At 47.0% G+C, this 13,577-nt stretch overlaps 1 protein-coding gene across 1 annotated transcript in view; it reads right to left on the reverse strand.

Annotated features, from left to right (window-relative positions):
* Positions 1-4,105, reverse strand: part of PID1 (phosphotyrosine interaction domain containing 1) — a 250,053-nt gene extending 245,948 nt beyond the window's left edge. The window contains exon 1 of the mRNA XM_007114949.4: positions 3,862-4,105. Within this exon, the coding sequence (XP_007115011.1) occupies positions 3,862-3,891 (30 nt within the window). The 5' untranslated portion in view covers positions 3,892-4,105. The remainder of the gene's footprint in view (positions 1-3,861) is intronic.
* Positions 4,106-13,577: the final 9,472 nt, after the last annotated feature.

The following is a 13,577-nucleotide window of genomic DNA, read 5'->3' on the forward strand; positions in this document are numbered from 1 at the left end:
GAAACTAAAAGAAAGGTTCTTCAGGATCTGGTTTCCTCCCTACCCTTCCTCATTTCACCCTCTGGAGGTTCTAAGGTACAGCCATGGACCAAAATGTGAATGGAAAAAAAAATAAAAAATGGTGAGGGGGAAACACGGTCCAGGCTGAGAAGCCAAAAGCCAGCTTTATCGATAAAAGTTCTGTATTTTCTGGATCTGCCATGAAGACATTTTAATTTCAGGAAAAACAGGCAAATTACTAGGACCTTTATAGAATGCCTCATGAGAAGATGATCACACATAGATCTACTCCACAATTAGAATTTGCTAGAACCTTTTTCCATACCTTTCTACTACCACTCTCCATCCCATCCTTGTAATAACTACACGACAGGCAAGGATGCGTTGATCTCCTTTGTTCCAAACTCAGTCTCCAGCCATCTTTCTCCTGGCCTCCACCTTTCCAGGCTTCCAAAAAAATGTATCTGGTAGCAACCTGAAGACAGACGCTCTGGGGAAACGCGCGCTCCTTGTGGCTGAGCCCACGCTCCTGAGTGGATGAGTCTGTCACTTCTAACGCCTCTGCCCGGCCCAACGCTGAAGACCGTCAGGCAGCCCATGCAAATTGTAAAACATCGAGGCCAGAAGTAATCTCATCTCTATATTGAAAAACCAATACTTAGCCCTTTTTACTGGAAAGTCCCCTTTCACTTTTCTGAAAAAAAGCCTGTTTCAAATCTGCTTCTTAAAAAATTTATAACTCTCCCGAGTCCATCTAAGGAAAAAAGTCTGCTGTGCAAAGGAGAAGGTAAAAAGGGAAGAATTCATATTTATTCCACTTTAAAAGCTGGGGTGGTCATTTAAATCTTCACATCCCCTTTGATCCTATTATATTTTTAATGGCAGAAGCTCCCAGCAAGGGCTCGAGTGCGATGTAACAGAAGTTTTAACATTCAGGGGAGCAGGGGAACTTGCCGCAGTCTGTGTGACTGAATGAGAAATTCCCCAGCTCAGCCCTGCTCGGGGCAACAGGTCACTTTGCCTGTACTGGATTTGGGTCAAACAGCAAAGGCTCAGATCAGAAAGGATCAGCATTCGTTCGTTTGGCAAAGAAGTGGGGTTTGATAACGATAATCCACCCTGACCAAAGATGCCATTTCCTGACAAGAGAGCTGGATACTGGGCTCACATTAATTAGAGGATGACTGTCCAGCCTAAACAAAGTTCAGCCACACTCCCTCCCTGGGCCACAGACCTTTAGAACGGCATCGTCTAAGAGGACCTAATAAAGTCAGTTAAGGAAAGATGGCCTTTTCTTCCCTCACCTCTTTTGTTTCTAGGTATTTGTACAAGAAATTGACTCCATAGTCCTGTTAGGAAGCTCCGGGAACACTTCCTTGAAGCATTCTCTTCTCTCAAGCTCATCTAAGTTAGAATGTTTGCATTAAAAATGAATGAGGAAAAAAAGTAATGAGGTGGTATGAGAAAGTTAAACAGATTTGTGTAAGGAGGGTGGGGCTTTGACTCCGTTACAGACTGGGATTCATCATTATTTCCCCATCGAACGCGCTTTCCATTGCCATTTCCATGGCCACAACATCTGGGCATGTGAAGTATCCCATTCACTGAGGAATCGGAAACCAATGTTCCTATACAGTGGTGCCTTGAGGGCAAAAAAGGGAAGAAAAAATCGCAGACGGCAAACAGAGCCCAAGTGACAAAAATAACCACAAGGAATGTAAACAAAGTAGCATTACAAGCAACTCACTCACCACGTCACCCTCAACAGCTCCCTTCCCCAGAAGCAAAAAATAAAAACATACAAAGCGTGTTGTAAAGAAGAGCCAAGCTGCTATTGGGGAAGAAGACATGAATACGAAGATTTTTCTCCATGTGGCTCACTTTTATAACTGCAAGGCTTGAGATATACTTTTTAAAAGAGAACCAGGTCTGGCTGCTAATTTAAATTAGGGCAGCATGAAGTTAAGCCCTGTGTCGATAAGTATCTTCCAAGGGTGACTTGATCTTAGTCAGTGACTAGGCATGTTTACTTGAGCTTTCAAAAGCCAAAAAGCCCTGCTCTTTCAATCTGACACTTCAAAATGAAACAAAAGCATTGCAAATGCACACTGTAATACACCAGGCTCATGCCAAATGCACATGTGTACATTTCACAGAAGAGCCAGGACATTTCTAGCGAGGAACGATCGCCATGCGGAACGCAAGCCAGAGCTAGCTCTTGCCAAGGGTCACGTGCTCTGGAGCACACAGGAGTCCCTACATGAAACAGGCCGGTAGAAATAACTTCCAGAGACAAAAAGCTACAAACTCTGCAGAGGCACGGATCCCCAGGCCATAAAAGCCACCCCCAGGAATTCTGACCTCATCTCTCTAAGGACCTCCAAGAGCTTCTCTCCTCGCTTGGATGGGAAGCCCTCCACCCCCACTCAGTCACTCCTTCCTTTAGAATAAATTCAGCACCCTGAACTGCAGGAAAAATGCACACTTACAACTGGTAACTGATGCCAGTGGCGAAATACATTTACATCACCTTTGGCCAATCATTCAGAGCCCAATATTGACTCTCTTAATAAGAGAAGGAGAGAGTCAGGAGGCTGGTCACCCACCTCCCTATCTTCAAGGCTAAAGATCTCTTTTCTTGTTCAGTCTGTTTGAGACCCTAGGGGATTGGCCTGGTGTCTCAAGCTCTTACTGTGACCTCACTCCCCCCAGACTGCAGGCCCAGGGGGGCTTGGAAAGGGGTTGTGAGGCATCTATTTCTGCTAAAAGCAATGCCCTCTGCAGGTTAATCCTCAGTATGAGAACTCACAGGCAAAGGTTAGACTCTCCTAGCATCTGAGAGACAGTCTGTGTTTGGCCCTCTGAATTTTCATTGAGAAACCTCCAAAGCCAGTGAAGGCTCCTGGCCTCCACTGTCCTAAGTCTTCAGATGCATTCAGCTTCCAACGGTGCTGTATTTTACCACTTAAACACTTCTTCAAAGTTTACTATGAAACAGTGTGGCTCTCAGCCTGCCAAAAGTTTAACTGCAGGAGTCAGTGGATTTTATCTGGCAGAGTAGCTGCCCTTCCTCCTGAGAATATTTTCCAGCAAAGGCAGTCAATCAAACCTTGCGGTCAGGGTGATTTTGGGGTCCCGAGTGTCACTGAATGAGCTCCTCTCTGAAAACGCCCCTCTTTCTCACTTTGACCGCCTTCCCATCTCCCTGGCTTCAGAATCCAAAGTAAAAGCAGTGTGGCATTTCAGTAGACAGCAATGAAAAACTTTTGATGGGGTGACCCAGGGCATAACTATTCCTGGCTGAATTTAACTTTTGATTTTCAAATATGCAGGGGAGCTTGGGTTCAGGGGAGACGACGGGAGAGCTCCAACCAATAGGAGAAAATAAAATAGAATAAGCAGCATACCATGACCAAGCCAAACCAAGCTTGATATTTCCAAATTATATTGGCAAACGAATGCTTTCTCAAATCATTTGTTCTGTCTTTCCTGGAGACAAAAAGGAGAAAAAAAAAAAATCTGGATGCAAAATTCCTAACCTCAGACCAGTAAATTGTGTCAGTGGAATGCAATCTAAAATTGCTGGTCAGAAAGCCCAACGTTATATATACCTATAAGCAGCTAACCCCCAAGGCAAAAGTTACGCCGCCCGAAGCAATGCGTTCGTCAATTTCATCACCCCCCTCACCCCGGCCGGGTGCCCGGCGCTGGGTTAAGCCCACAGCATCAGGTTCTAATCCTTGCGTTCACACACGATCGCTTTGGGCAAATCCTTGGCGGTGGTCAGACGCGCCACCTCTACTCCTCCGGTGCGAGCACCTTCTCCTCCAGGCTGGCCCCCGGTCACCCGGTGCCCCTTACCTGCAGGCGCTCCGTGGCCGGCTGCCACATCTTCCAGCCGCGGGGTCTGGCGGAGGAGAGCTGGCGAGACTCTATCGATGGCGCCGGGGGGCGAGGGGCTGCGGTGCCGCTTCACATCTGGGGTGGGCGTCCGCGGGATGTGCGTCCAGAGGCCGGCGACCGCCGCGGGGTGGGCGCTGGGGGGCCGCGAGCGGGAGGAGGCGGCGCGGCGCTCGGCTGCCGGCAACTTGTGGGCACGGCCGCGAGCCGCCTGTCCTGGCGCAGCTGCGAGAGGACTGCGCAGCTCCGCCCGGGCCCACGAGCGCACGGCGGCGGCGGCGGCGGCGGCGACCGCTCCCTCCTCCTCCCCCGCCGCCGCCGCCCGGACCTGCGCGCTCTGAGCATGCCCGGGGCCGGCCCCCGCCCGCCCGGGAGCCCGCATCCCGGCCGCGGGGGACCCCGAATCCCGGCGAGGGGAGAGTGCGGAGGCCAGAACCGGCGGCCCTGCTCCCCCGGGGAGCCCCGGGTGGGATGGGGTCTGGGAGAGGGAAGAGCCTGGAGGTGGGGGGGGGCTTCCTGAAGCCAGAGCCCATAGCCCTCTGGGGTCTCAGTGATCCTGTCAACAGGGATCTCTGAATCGCCTGGGTCTTGACGGGCACTGTGCTGCCCCGGAATTCCATTCCTTCCTTCCACTGGCGTTAACTGAGCATCTATTAAGCTCCAGCCCCTGTGCTGGATTCTGAGGATATAGTGGCACAGAACAGAAAACAAGAGAATGTTCCTCCTCTCCTGAGCTTCGTTCTACTTGGCGGAGACAGTCAGTGACAGAGGAAACACCTGAAAGGGCGCTAGGTCAGGTGGTGAGAAATCTTGGCAAGAAAATAAAACAGGGGTGATGGGTGAAGAACGGGAGAGGAGAGCTTCTCTGAGGGGGGGCCCAGGGATGTCTGGGGTAAGAGGGGAAGATGGACCAGGTGAGGGATGACATGCGGGCCAGAGGACTGGGGCTCCTACACCTGGGTGAGGAAGGCAGCACAAGATCCCCCATCCTCCATCCACCCTGAGATCTGCCAGGTGCCTCAGGGAGCTCTGTGAACCCAAAGATAAGCCAAGGGCCACCCTGGGCTCCCAGGCATGGAGGGTGGTGTGGGCCACTGTGAAATAACTACCTTTCCTAAAGAAGCCCAGCTCCTCCCACCCTCTTGACAGCTGGCCAAGGTGAGTATGAACATTCCCATCATTTGGATGACACAAATGAGGCTTGCGGAGTCTAGGTGACCATTCAAGTCACACAGCCAGTGAGTGGCTTCGAGATGACTTGGAGGCTGGGGCTCTTAGCCTGCTCCTCTAACTGCTCTGACCATGGAAACACCGTGGGAAAAGGACAACGTTCTGGGGCTGGAGGCTGGGGGAGCTTGGCAGGATGGGGAGGCTAAGCCGATTCTGGAGGCTGACGAGGAGAGTGAGAGGAGAAGTGGTGGGAAAGGCTCAGGGACAGACGGAACAGATAGAGGGGGAGGACCACGCCATCTGTGTGGGGAGCCCAAGGCTCCTGAGAGATGGGGCCCACGGAGCGGCGGGGACCGGCGGGGGAAGGGTCCCCAGGGCATACCACACTGCGTGTGCACAGCCTGGGTCCTGAGCTACTCGGGCACTATGAAAATCAACACCCCACGTCTGGAAGGATCTGCCCATGGTCATGCACAGGTAGAGTGATTTCCAGATATCAGAGCACTCAGCTCACCAGACCCTCCCAGAACTCTCCGAGGGACAGAAACCCGCATCTCCCAAGGCTTGGGGAGCACAGAGTCACCCAGAGGAGAGTCACATAGTGGCAGTGCCTATCCAGGGCTCTTTTCCAGGGCTCCGGATGGCTCCTTCCAAACCAGACAGTTGCTGGTTGGTCCCACCCACCCAGGCAGGTCCAGACCCTCAATGCCCTAGGAGCCTCCAGCAAAGCCACAGAGATGCTTCTGAGAGGCCGGTCTCTATCTCCCCTGATGACCACGGGACCCTTCCCATTCCTGCCGAAAAACCACCAAGACTTTCTCAGCTACTTCCCCAGCCCCTGCTACCTGCTCTGGGCCTACCAGAAAATCCCCTCTGATGAGGGGTTGGTATGTCAGCCCTACATGGAAATACATCTCAGATGCTTGGTCATGTGGTCTCTGTTTTGAGATGATATTTTTACTTTTCCAATAACTCTTCATGCACACTTCCCACACCTAGAAAATTCCTGCTGACAATAATAGACCTTCCCAGCCTCCTAATTCTCTTTTTATAAAATCCCAAAGCAAAAAGGGATGCACTTCATTACAAAAATCTAGAAAATCCAAATGTGCATATTAAACCTCTCAGGAAGCTAAAACAGGACTATTCAGTTGCCAGGGACGTCTTCCGACTTGAGCTTTGAAATCATCCTTGGTTGCAGATGCTTCCGTGGAAAAGTGATTTTGTTTTAAATAGCAGCGGGATGAGATAACGGCCTAAATTCAAATTGCATTAGAGCGTTAAATCCTGTCTTCTCACCACCTCCGAGTGTAATTAATTGTTATGACTCAGTAATACAGCTTTTAGTTCAGAGTATGATGCTATTTAAGGAGAAAAAGTCTTCGGCTCTGTAGAGATTGCTTTCAGTTACTAGTCCCATTTTGCAAACATGTTTGGTAAAGTAGTGTTTAAACTCAAAGGACACTCCTGTTTTCATCACCTTTCTGCCGGGAATCAGGAAACTACGGCAGGGGAAATGAGAGTGGAGGTGGAGCCTGGTAGAAGGTGACAAAAGGAACAACCCTCCCACCATCAGTTTTGCTCCTAAGCCTTCCCATTCAGGAGGAACCTGTAAATAGAGGGTGAATGCAATAGAGACATCTACTGGTCAGAGCCGGGACGTGCATCCTGATCTCTCCCAGTCCCGTTTTGGGACGTGGCAACCTCAACCTCCTGGTGAGTCTGAAAGTGTGAACAGGTTTGTTCTGAGCAAGGAACGGTTGCTGAAATAAGCAGGAGCTGTTTTGGAGCAATGAGTAGAAATATTAGGCACATGAGTACGTGCATAATTTCATGTACTTAATCTCCTGTAATTATCTAAGCAGGTCTAATCTTATTAATAAATACCATTTCAAGGAAAAGGACCACACACGCACACACAATAATTGGCAAGGCCAAGGTGAATCATAAACACAACGTTTTGTCCAGAAAAAGAATTCCAACCATCCCCAGAAGTTTTTGTGAGCCAAATTTCATCTAGTTCATGATTCTGAGTCCTAAGGTAAGCAACCTAGATATCTACATCAGGAGAAGGGTGAATTAAATTATGGTCCAGCATATCACAGAAATATTAAAATATTAGGCAGCCATTAAAGAGGATAATTATGAAGCTGCATTGCAGCTTTCAAATGCTTATGATATGATTATAGATTTGTTTAAGCTACAGTGTACATAATTTTAATACATTTATAAAATATGTATCAATTTCAATAAATATGGGAAAGGACCTAGGACAATAAGGATACAGGCTGAATCCCAGCCTTTGAACTAGGTGAGGTCTTTTGGCAAGTCATTGACCTTGCTGAACCTCAGATTTCTCATCTGTAAAAAGGGTGATGATATTACATAGTACTTAAGAGTTATTGGAGGCCATGAATGAGTGAATGTGTGCTACATGCCTGGCGCATAGTAGGTGTGCAGAAAACTTTAGTTTTCATCCCATTACTTTTCTATTACTGAATGATCAAATTCTCACAAAGTGGCCCATATTTCCTGTGGCCCAATCATTTCCATTTGGAATGTTTTTGGACTTCACTTATTTGATTTAGTTTTTCACATAAAAGTGATAAACCATATTAAAGCTCGTTTCCATTTTTAATTTAATCAGATGGTGAAATTTATTACGGTCGCATGTTTAGCAGAGCAAGTATTGGAAAGTCGTTCTGGTATCATTAACTTCATTTCAAAATCACCAAAACAGCTGTAGATGAGCCATATAGGAAATTCATTAAACTATTTAAACTACAGTGATGGAGCCACTGGCTCTTGTCGCTATGTAGTGATAGGTATTTATAAGGGTGCTCAGGTAACCCTTTCCGTCCCTCCAAAGGAAAACTTCACAGTTGTCTTTGCAAACTGGGTTAAAAGGCAAATGGGGCAGGACTACTTAATACCCAGGATGTGTGTTGTCATTCTCCTACTGAAGACCTCCTCGTGCCCTCACCAGCCTTAGAAAAGTGGCAGATTATTTTCAAAGGTGGCCACAAACATTCTGCTCCTCTCAGAAGCCATGCCCTTTGCAGTGTGGTTTGCCCATTTCTCCCACCATGAGGTGGAATTCATCTGCAGCCTTTGAATCTGTGTTGGATGTGTGACTTGCTTTGATCAATACAATGCACCAGAAGTGACACTGTGGCATTTCTAAGCTTGGGTCACAAAACACCTTGCAGCTTCTACCGTCACCCTCTTGGAACCTGAGGTCATGGCAGGAAGAAGCCCAGACTAGCCTCTTTGAGATGATGACCCTGTAGAGGGAAGCCAAGCCAAAGTGACAGCCCGTGAGTGGGCTGATAGCTCGGTCACACCACTCAAAGACAGCAGCCACATGCGTGGCCCAGGTGAGGCCAGCAGAAGAGCCACTCAGCTGAGCACAGAACCATGAGAAAATAATCTGGTTGTATTTTTTTAAGCCCTAAGCTTTGGGGTGACTTGTTAGGTAGGGGTAGATAATTGATACAGAAAGCATCGCTAATACATGTTAGTCTCTTACTAAACCTCACATCTTTCTCAGTGTTTCCTGATTTATCAGAGTTGGCACAAACATGAAGCCTCATAGTCTGACATAAAGACTTATTTCCTGTTTTGCTTGTTTTACTCTCGCTCTCCCAATTCCCCAGGGCACACCCCTGTCCTACTCTCAGATTGTGTGGCCCGCGCTGCCAAGCCATGCCTGCTAATTTTTCTAGTAAGTACTTCGGAAAGGAAGATGGGAATTGGGCCGTGCTCCAACCATATTACGATCAAGGTAGATTCTTTCTAGCACAGTTTGCAATGAACATGAAGGTACCTGCTATTTTTTCATAGCCCTTCTCATTCTCTCTGAGACGCTGTCTTCATAAGTAACATCCTGCCCGTCTTTGTAGATCAGTAAATACAGCTCCTTTTCCAGCTAGAGCCTGGGGAAGCTGAGAACGGCCTGGAGGCTGGTGCTCAGATCTGTTTCCGCCACATTTAGCCCAGAAAGGGGCAACTCTGTACTCTTCTTGTTCTTCGTGGCCTGATTTCTAAGGGTCTTTGTTGCCCTGTACCTCCATCCTGACTCACTGATTACCGATATGATACCAATGCTCTCTCATGGCGACTCTGGTGTGAAGCCACGGCTTCTGCTATCTTCACACCTCACCACTTCTCCACCTGAGCTGATTTCACACCAAACCCATCTTTCTTTGCTTCCTTTTTTTTTCTCTCTCTCTCTCTTTCTTCCCACTTCCATCATCGAAGCCAAGAATTACTGTCTTCAAACCTATAGGAAACGTGCCGGCCATAACTGGTAGAAGTTAGGTTATCTAGAAAAGAACATCCACAAAAAGAAAGATACTTCTGGATCTGTCTTGGCCTTTGCTTAACTTGAAGCCCAGGTGCACTTCTGCAAGTAAAACCTGCTCTGTCGGACAGGGCAGCCCTTCTTGCCGAGTTTCAGAGATCACTGGGGGGTGGTAGAGATCAAGTCAGTGGTCTTATGGATGGAGAACTGGGAGTGAGGTAAAGAGGAAACTGAATCTTCACCTTTAACAAACCACCTGGAATTGCAGGTAGAGCTGCAGAAACCATGGCTCTATGTTCTGTGTTCTTTTTTTTACCGGTCATATTGTAAGAGGAAAAGAAAAGGAGCAGGAAATCATCCATGACCTCTCTGAAGCGTAGACAACATGCAGGAATGATTTGTTAGTAATGGTGTAGCGGATGTTCTGATGTACCATCCTCCCCCTTCAGGATCACTGTGTCTATGGCCTCAGCAGAGAGGAGTGTGGGCCCACGGCTGAGTCCCCCTCTCGGCATTGCCTTTAGCCAAAGGAAGCCGACGTGCCCAATATATACCCTCCCTACGGGCAGCCCACTTCCAGTGTGGGGTTCACGGACCTCAACGGGGGACAGTTGCAGGAGGCCATCCCAGCATCTCCTGTGGGATCAGCCAAAGCCTTGGTTGCAGCTGCCTCACGACGCAACCTCTCTTCTTGTCCAAACCTGTTTGCTTGCAGACTCTAAAGTGGGAATTTGGGAGCCAGACCACCCACTGGATGGCAATAGACAGAGTACCAATCATCTCTGGACGCTGTCACTGGGGGGTTGTTAAAACCGTAACTGGGGGTGAATGAAATGGGATACAAATGGAAGGGAATGCGCTGATGGGTGCAGTGTCTCGGGCATTAGAGTGTTTTAAGGGAAACAGTAATTACAAGGATTATGGAATCAGATGGCTATTGCTGACTGTTGTGGATGCATTGGAGAAAGACAAAGAAATACAGCTGCTGATTACGGCCAAGGTGCCTCCTTCCTGGCACATAAAGAGACTCACATCTCCCGCATCTAAATGGTGGAGAAAGCTGAGGATCAGACCCGGGACTGAGTTACAGGTGGAGTAAAGCTCCAGGAAGATTGAATTCTCCACTCCAGAAAGTGCTGTGCCGAGTTCAGGACTCTGATTGGGAGGGAGAGAGACCCTGAGGCTTGACAGGAGAACACAGATTGATGGATGCCTTTGGAGATCTTGAATTCCCAGATTCCATGACCCCTCTGAACTAAGAGAAGTGCTGCTCTCCTTGCTCAAGATGGATTAAATTCTGCTCTGCAAAGTAACTATTTTAATGTAATTGACTTTTATAGGACACTGCATGCCACAAAAGCAGAATATACATTCTTTGTAAGTGCACATGAATATTCACCCATAGAGACAGAGCATATACTCATATACTGCTCCATAACATAAGCCGCGGTAACTTTCAAAGAATTGAAATCATACAGAATGTGTTCTCTGGCCATAACAGAATTAATTTGGAAATCAATAACAGAGAAATGCCTGGAAAATCTACAAATATTTGAAATTAAACTACACACTGTTAAATTATGTGCAGATCAAAGACGAACTCACAAAGGACATTTTAAATATTTTAATTAAAGAACAATGAACGTCAGCCTATCAAAATTGTTGCATGCAGCCAAAGCAACCTTAAGAGAGGAATATACAGTCTTTTTTTTTTTTTTTTTTTTTTTTTTGGAATATACAGTCTTAAAGGCTTATATTTAGAAAGGAAACGTGTAGAATCAATTATCTAAGCTTCTACCTTAAGAATCTGGGAAAAAAAAAGTGGAGTCACAGGGACTCTCCAACATTTCTGCTGGGGTTATAAAATGGAACAACCATCTCAGGAAACAGTGTGACAGTTTCTTATGAAGTTGAATACATGCTTATTGTATGACTCAGCAATTCCACTTCTAGATATATACCCAAGAAAATGAAGACCTATGTCCACACAAAAACTTGTACACAAGTGTCTACAGCAGCTTTATTTATCATAGGACAAACTAAAAACAACCAAATATCAATCAGCAGGTAAATGGTTGAACATATGGTTTATCCTTACAGTGAGATACTTCTCAGCAGCAAAGAAGAACACACTAGAACATGCAGCAACATGGAGGCTCTTAAAAATGCTCTGCTGAGCAAAAGAAGTCAGACACCAAAGAGTATGCATTATATATTCCATTTACATTAAGTTCTAGAAAAGGCAAACCTTACCTGTAGACATATAATGACAGAAAGAAAATCAGTAGTTTCCTAGTTGGGGGTGGGAGGGCAGTAATTGAAATCAAATGGATATGAGGGAACGTTCTGGCATGAAGTATTCGATCTCTTGACTGTGGTAGTGATGAGTCAAAACTCATCAAGCTGTATCCTTAATACATGTGCATTTAATTCTATGTAAATTAGACCTCAAAAGAGTTTATTTAATTTTTTTTACATTTAAGTGATAGCTGTTGCCCAGCTACTTCTGATTCCACATGCCCAGAAATCTGCAGTCAGGGCAGGATTTACTCTGCTGCAGAAGTAATTGACCTGCATTATCAAGAGGAGATAGGGCTGCTCTTACAGGTGGGGACAGAGAGGGAGAAATCTTGGTGTCCATGCGTCTCAGGGTGTCTCTGAGAACTCCTCTACCCAGTTTTAAGAGTAAATAGATAAATGCAGCAATGGTGGCCTGAGAGGGACTTGGTGATCAGGAGCTGAGATTCCCTCAAGTGTGATGGTCTGGGTCATCTCACCAATAAGCCTCTAAGCCCAGCTGAGTGGCCAGCCCAGGATGAATGGATCTGGAACAGGTTGTAGTGGAGGGAAATGATGAGTGTCAGTTGGGCCTTCACTCCAGCTGCATTGACGAGGCTGTACTTGGTCCCACTAACGTTTCTCTGGTGGCTTCTCCAGGGCAAGAGACCTACCAGAAACCTGGAGGTGCTCTTCCCAAGTGGAGTGAACTTACTGGGAAGGAAGTCGAGCTGAGCCTCATAGTGGGGGACAGTAGTGGATGCTGTGTGCACAGAATCCCCGACGTTGCTCCTTCCGCAGCTGGGTCCTGCCCTCGACTCTGCCTTCAGCCAAAGGAGGCTGACTTGCCCTAGGCTGTGACCCCCCTCCCTGGGACAGTCCCCGGGCAATGACCGGTTGATTCAGGGATACAAAAGTCTATCTCTATGTGGGGGGGTAGGGGGAGCCTCTGAAGAGCCATCCCAGCTCCATGGCTCCCTCCAGGTTCAGCCAAGGTTCTGTTACAACCCCGTCACTGTTCAGCATCTCCCTTTGCCCAGTCCCGCTTCTACGCACTCCAGGAGTGGCTCCCTAGAGAACTTCCCAGCAAACCCCCTGCAAATAAACCTCTGCTTCAGAGTCTGTCTCCCAGAGAATCTGACCTGAAATGTGAGACAACCTTGGAGTTACAAAAGGGTAAAAATGTGGATTTCATGAAACTGATTTCCTCTTGCTGCATATGCATTAGCCCTTATTGCTGGGGTGGTATCACCAAGTCCTTTCCTGAACATACAACTCTTTCTGCCCCCCTCCTTTCTCTCACCAAACACCATCCAGGACCCAAATCAATATTTCACAGATAATATTTCTGGAAGCTTCCAGAGATTTACGTTTTTATATGATGTGCCTCTAACACTGTCCTATTTTATGTTTTCAAAACAATTTATACTATCTGCTTTTCTTTTTTTATCACAGGAAACATCTCCGTTATTTAATTACAGTGAAAAACATGAATTTCCAAGGTCTTTAAAGGAAGCAGTAAAGGGAATAGCCAACAAAGGGTTAGTATTGCTGGTAGGAGTTTTGGGGGATGGCTGCTCTGTAATGGGAATATTCTTGATTACATGTACTTGTAATCGTGTAGATTCAAGTTACAAAAGAGAACCTTCCTGGTGCTCGCTCCTAGAATAAGGAGAGAAATAGTGATAATGTTGTCTAATCGCCGAGAGACCATCAAAATCACACTGTTTCACAGGCTTACGCACAGACCCCTGGGACAGTGGATGCACCATGGCAGCAAGATCCTTTGGTAATGAGACTATCTTTTGCAAATGTACCTTCAACCTGTTACCAACGTAGGCTTTCAGAGAAATTAAAAGACTTTTAAGGTTAACCATGAGGATTTCCTCATATCATAAACCGTAAGAGCAGTGAAGCACTAACATCT

The sequence above is a fragment of the Physeter macrocephalus genome, chromosome 2 (assembly GCF_002837175.3).
Source record: "Physeter macrocephalus isolate SW-GA chromosome 2, ASM283717v5, whole genome shotgun sequence".
Lineage (NCBI taxonomy): Eukaryota > Metazoa > Chordata > Mammalia > Artiodactyla > Physeteridae > Physeter > Physeter macrocephalus.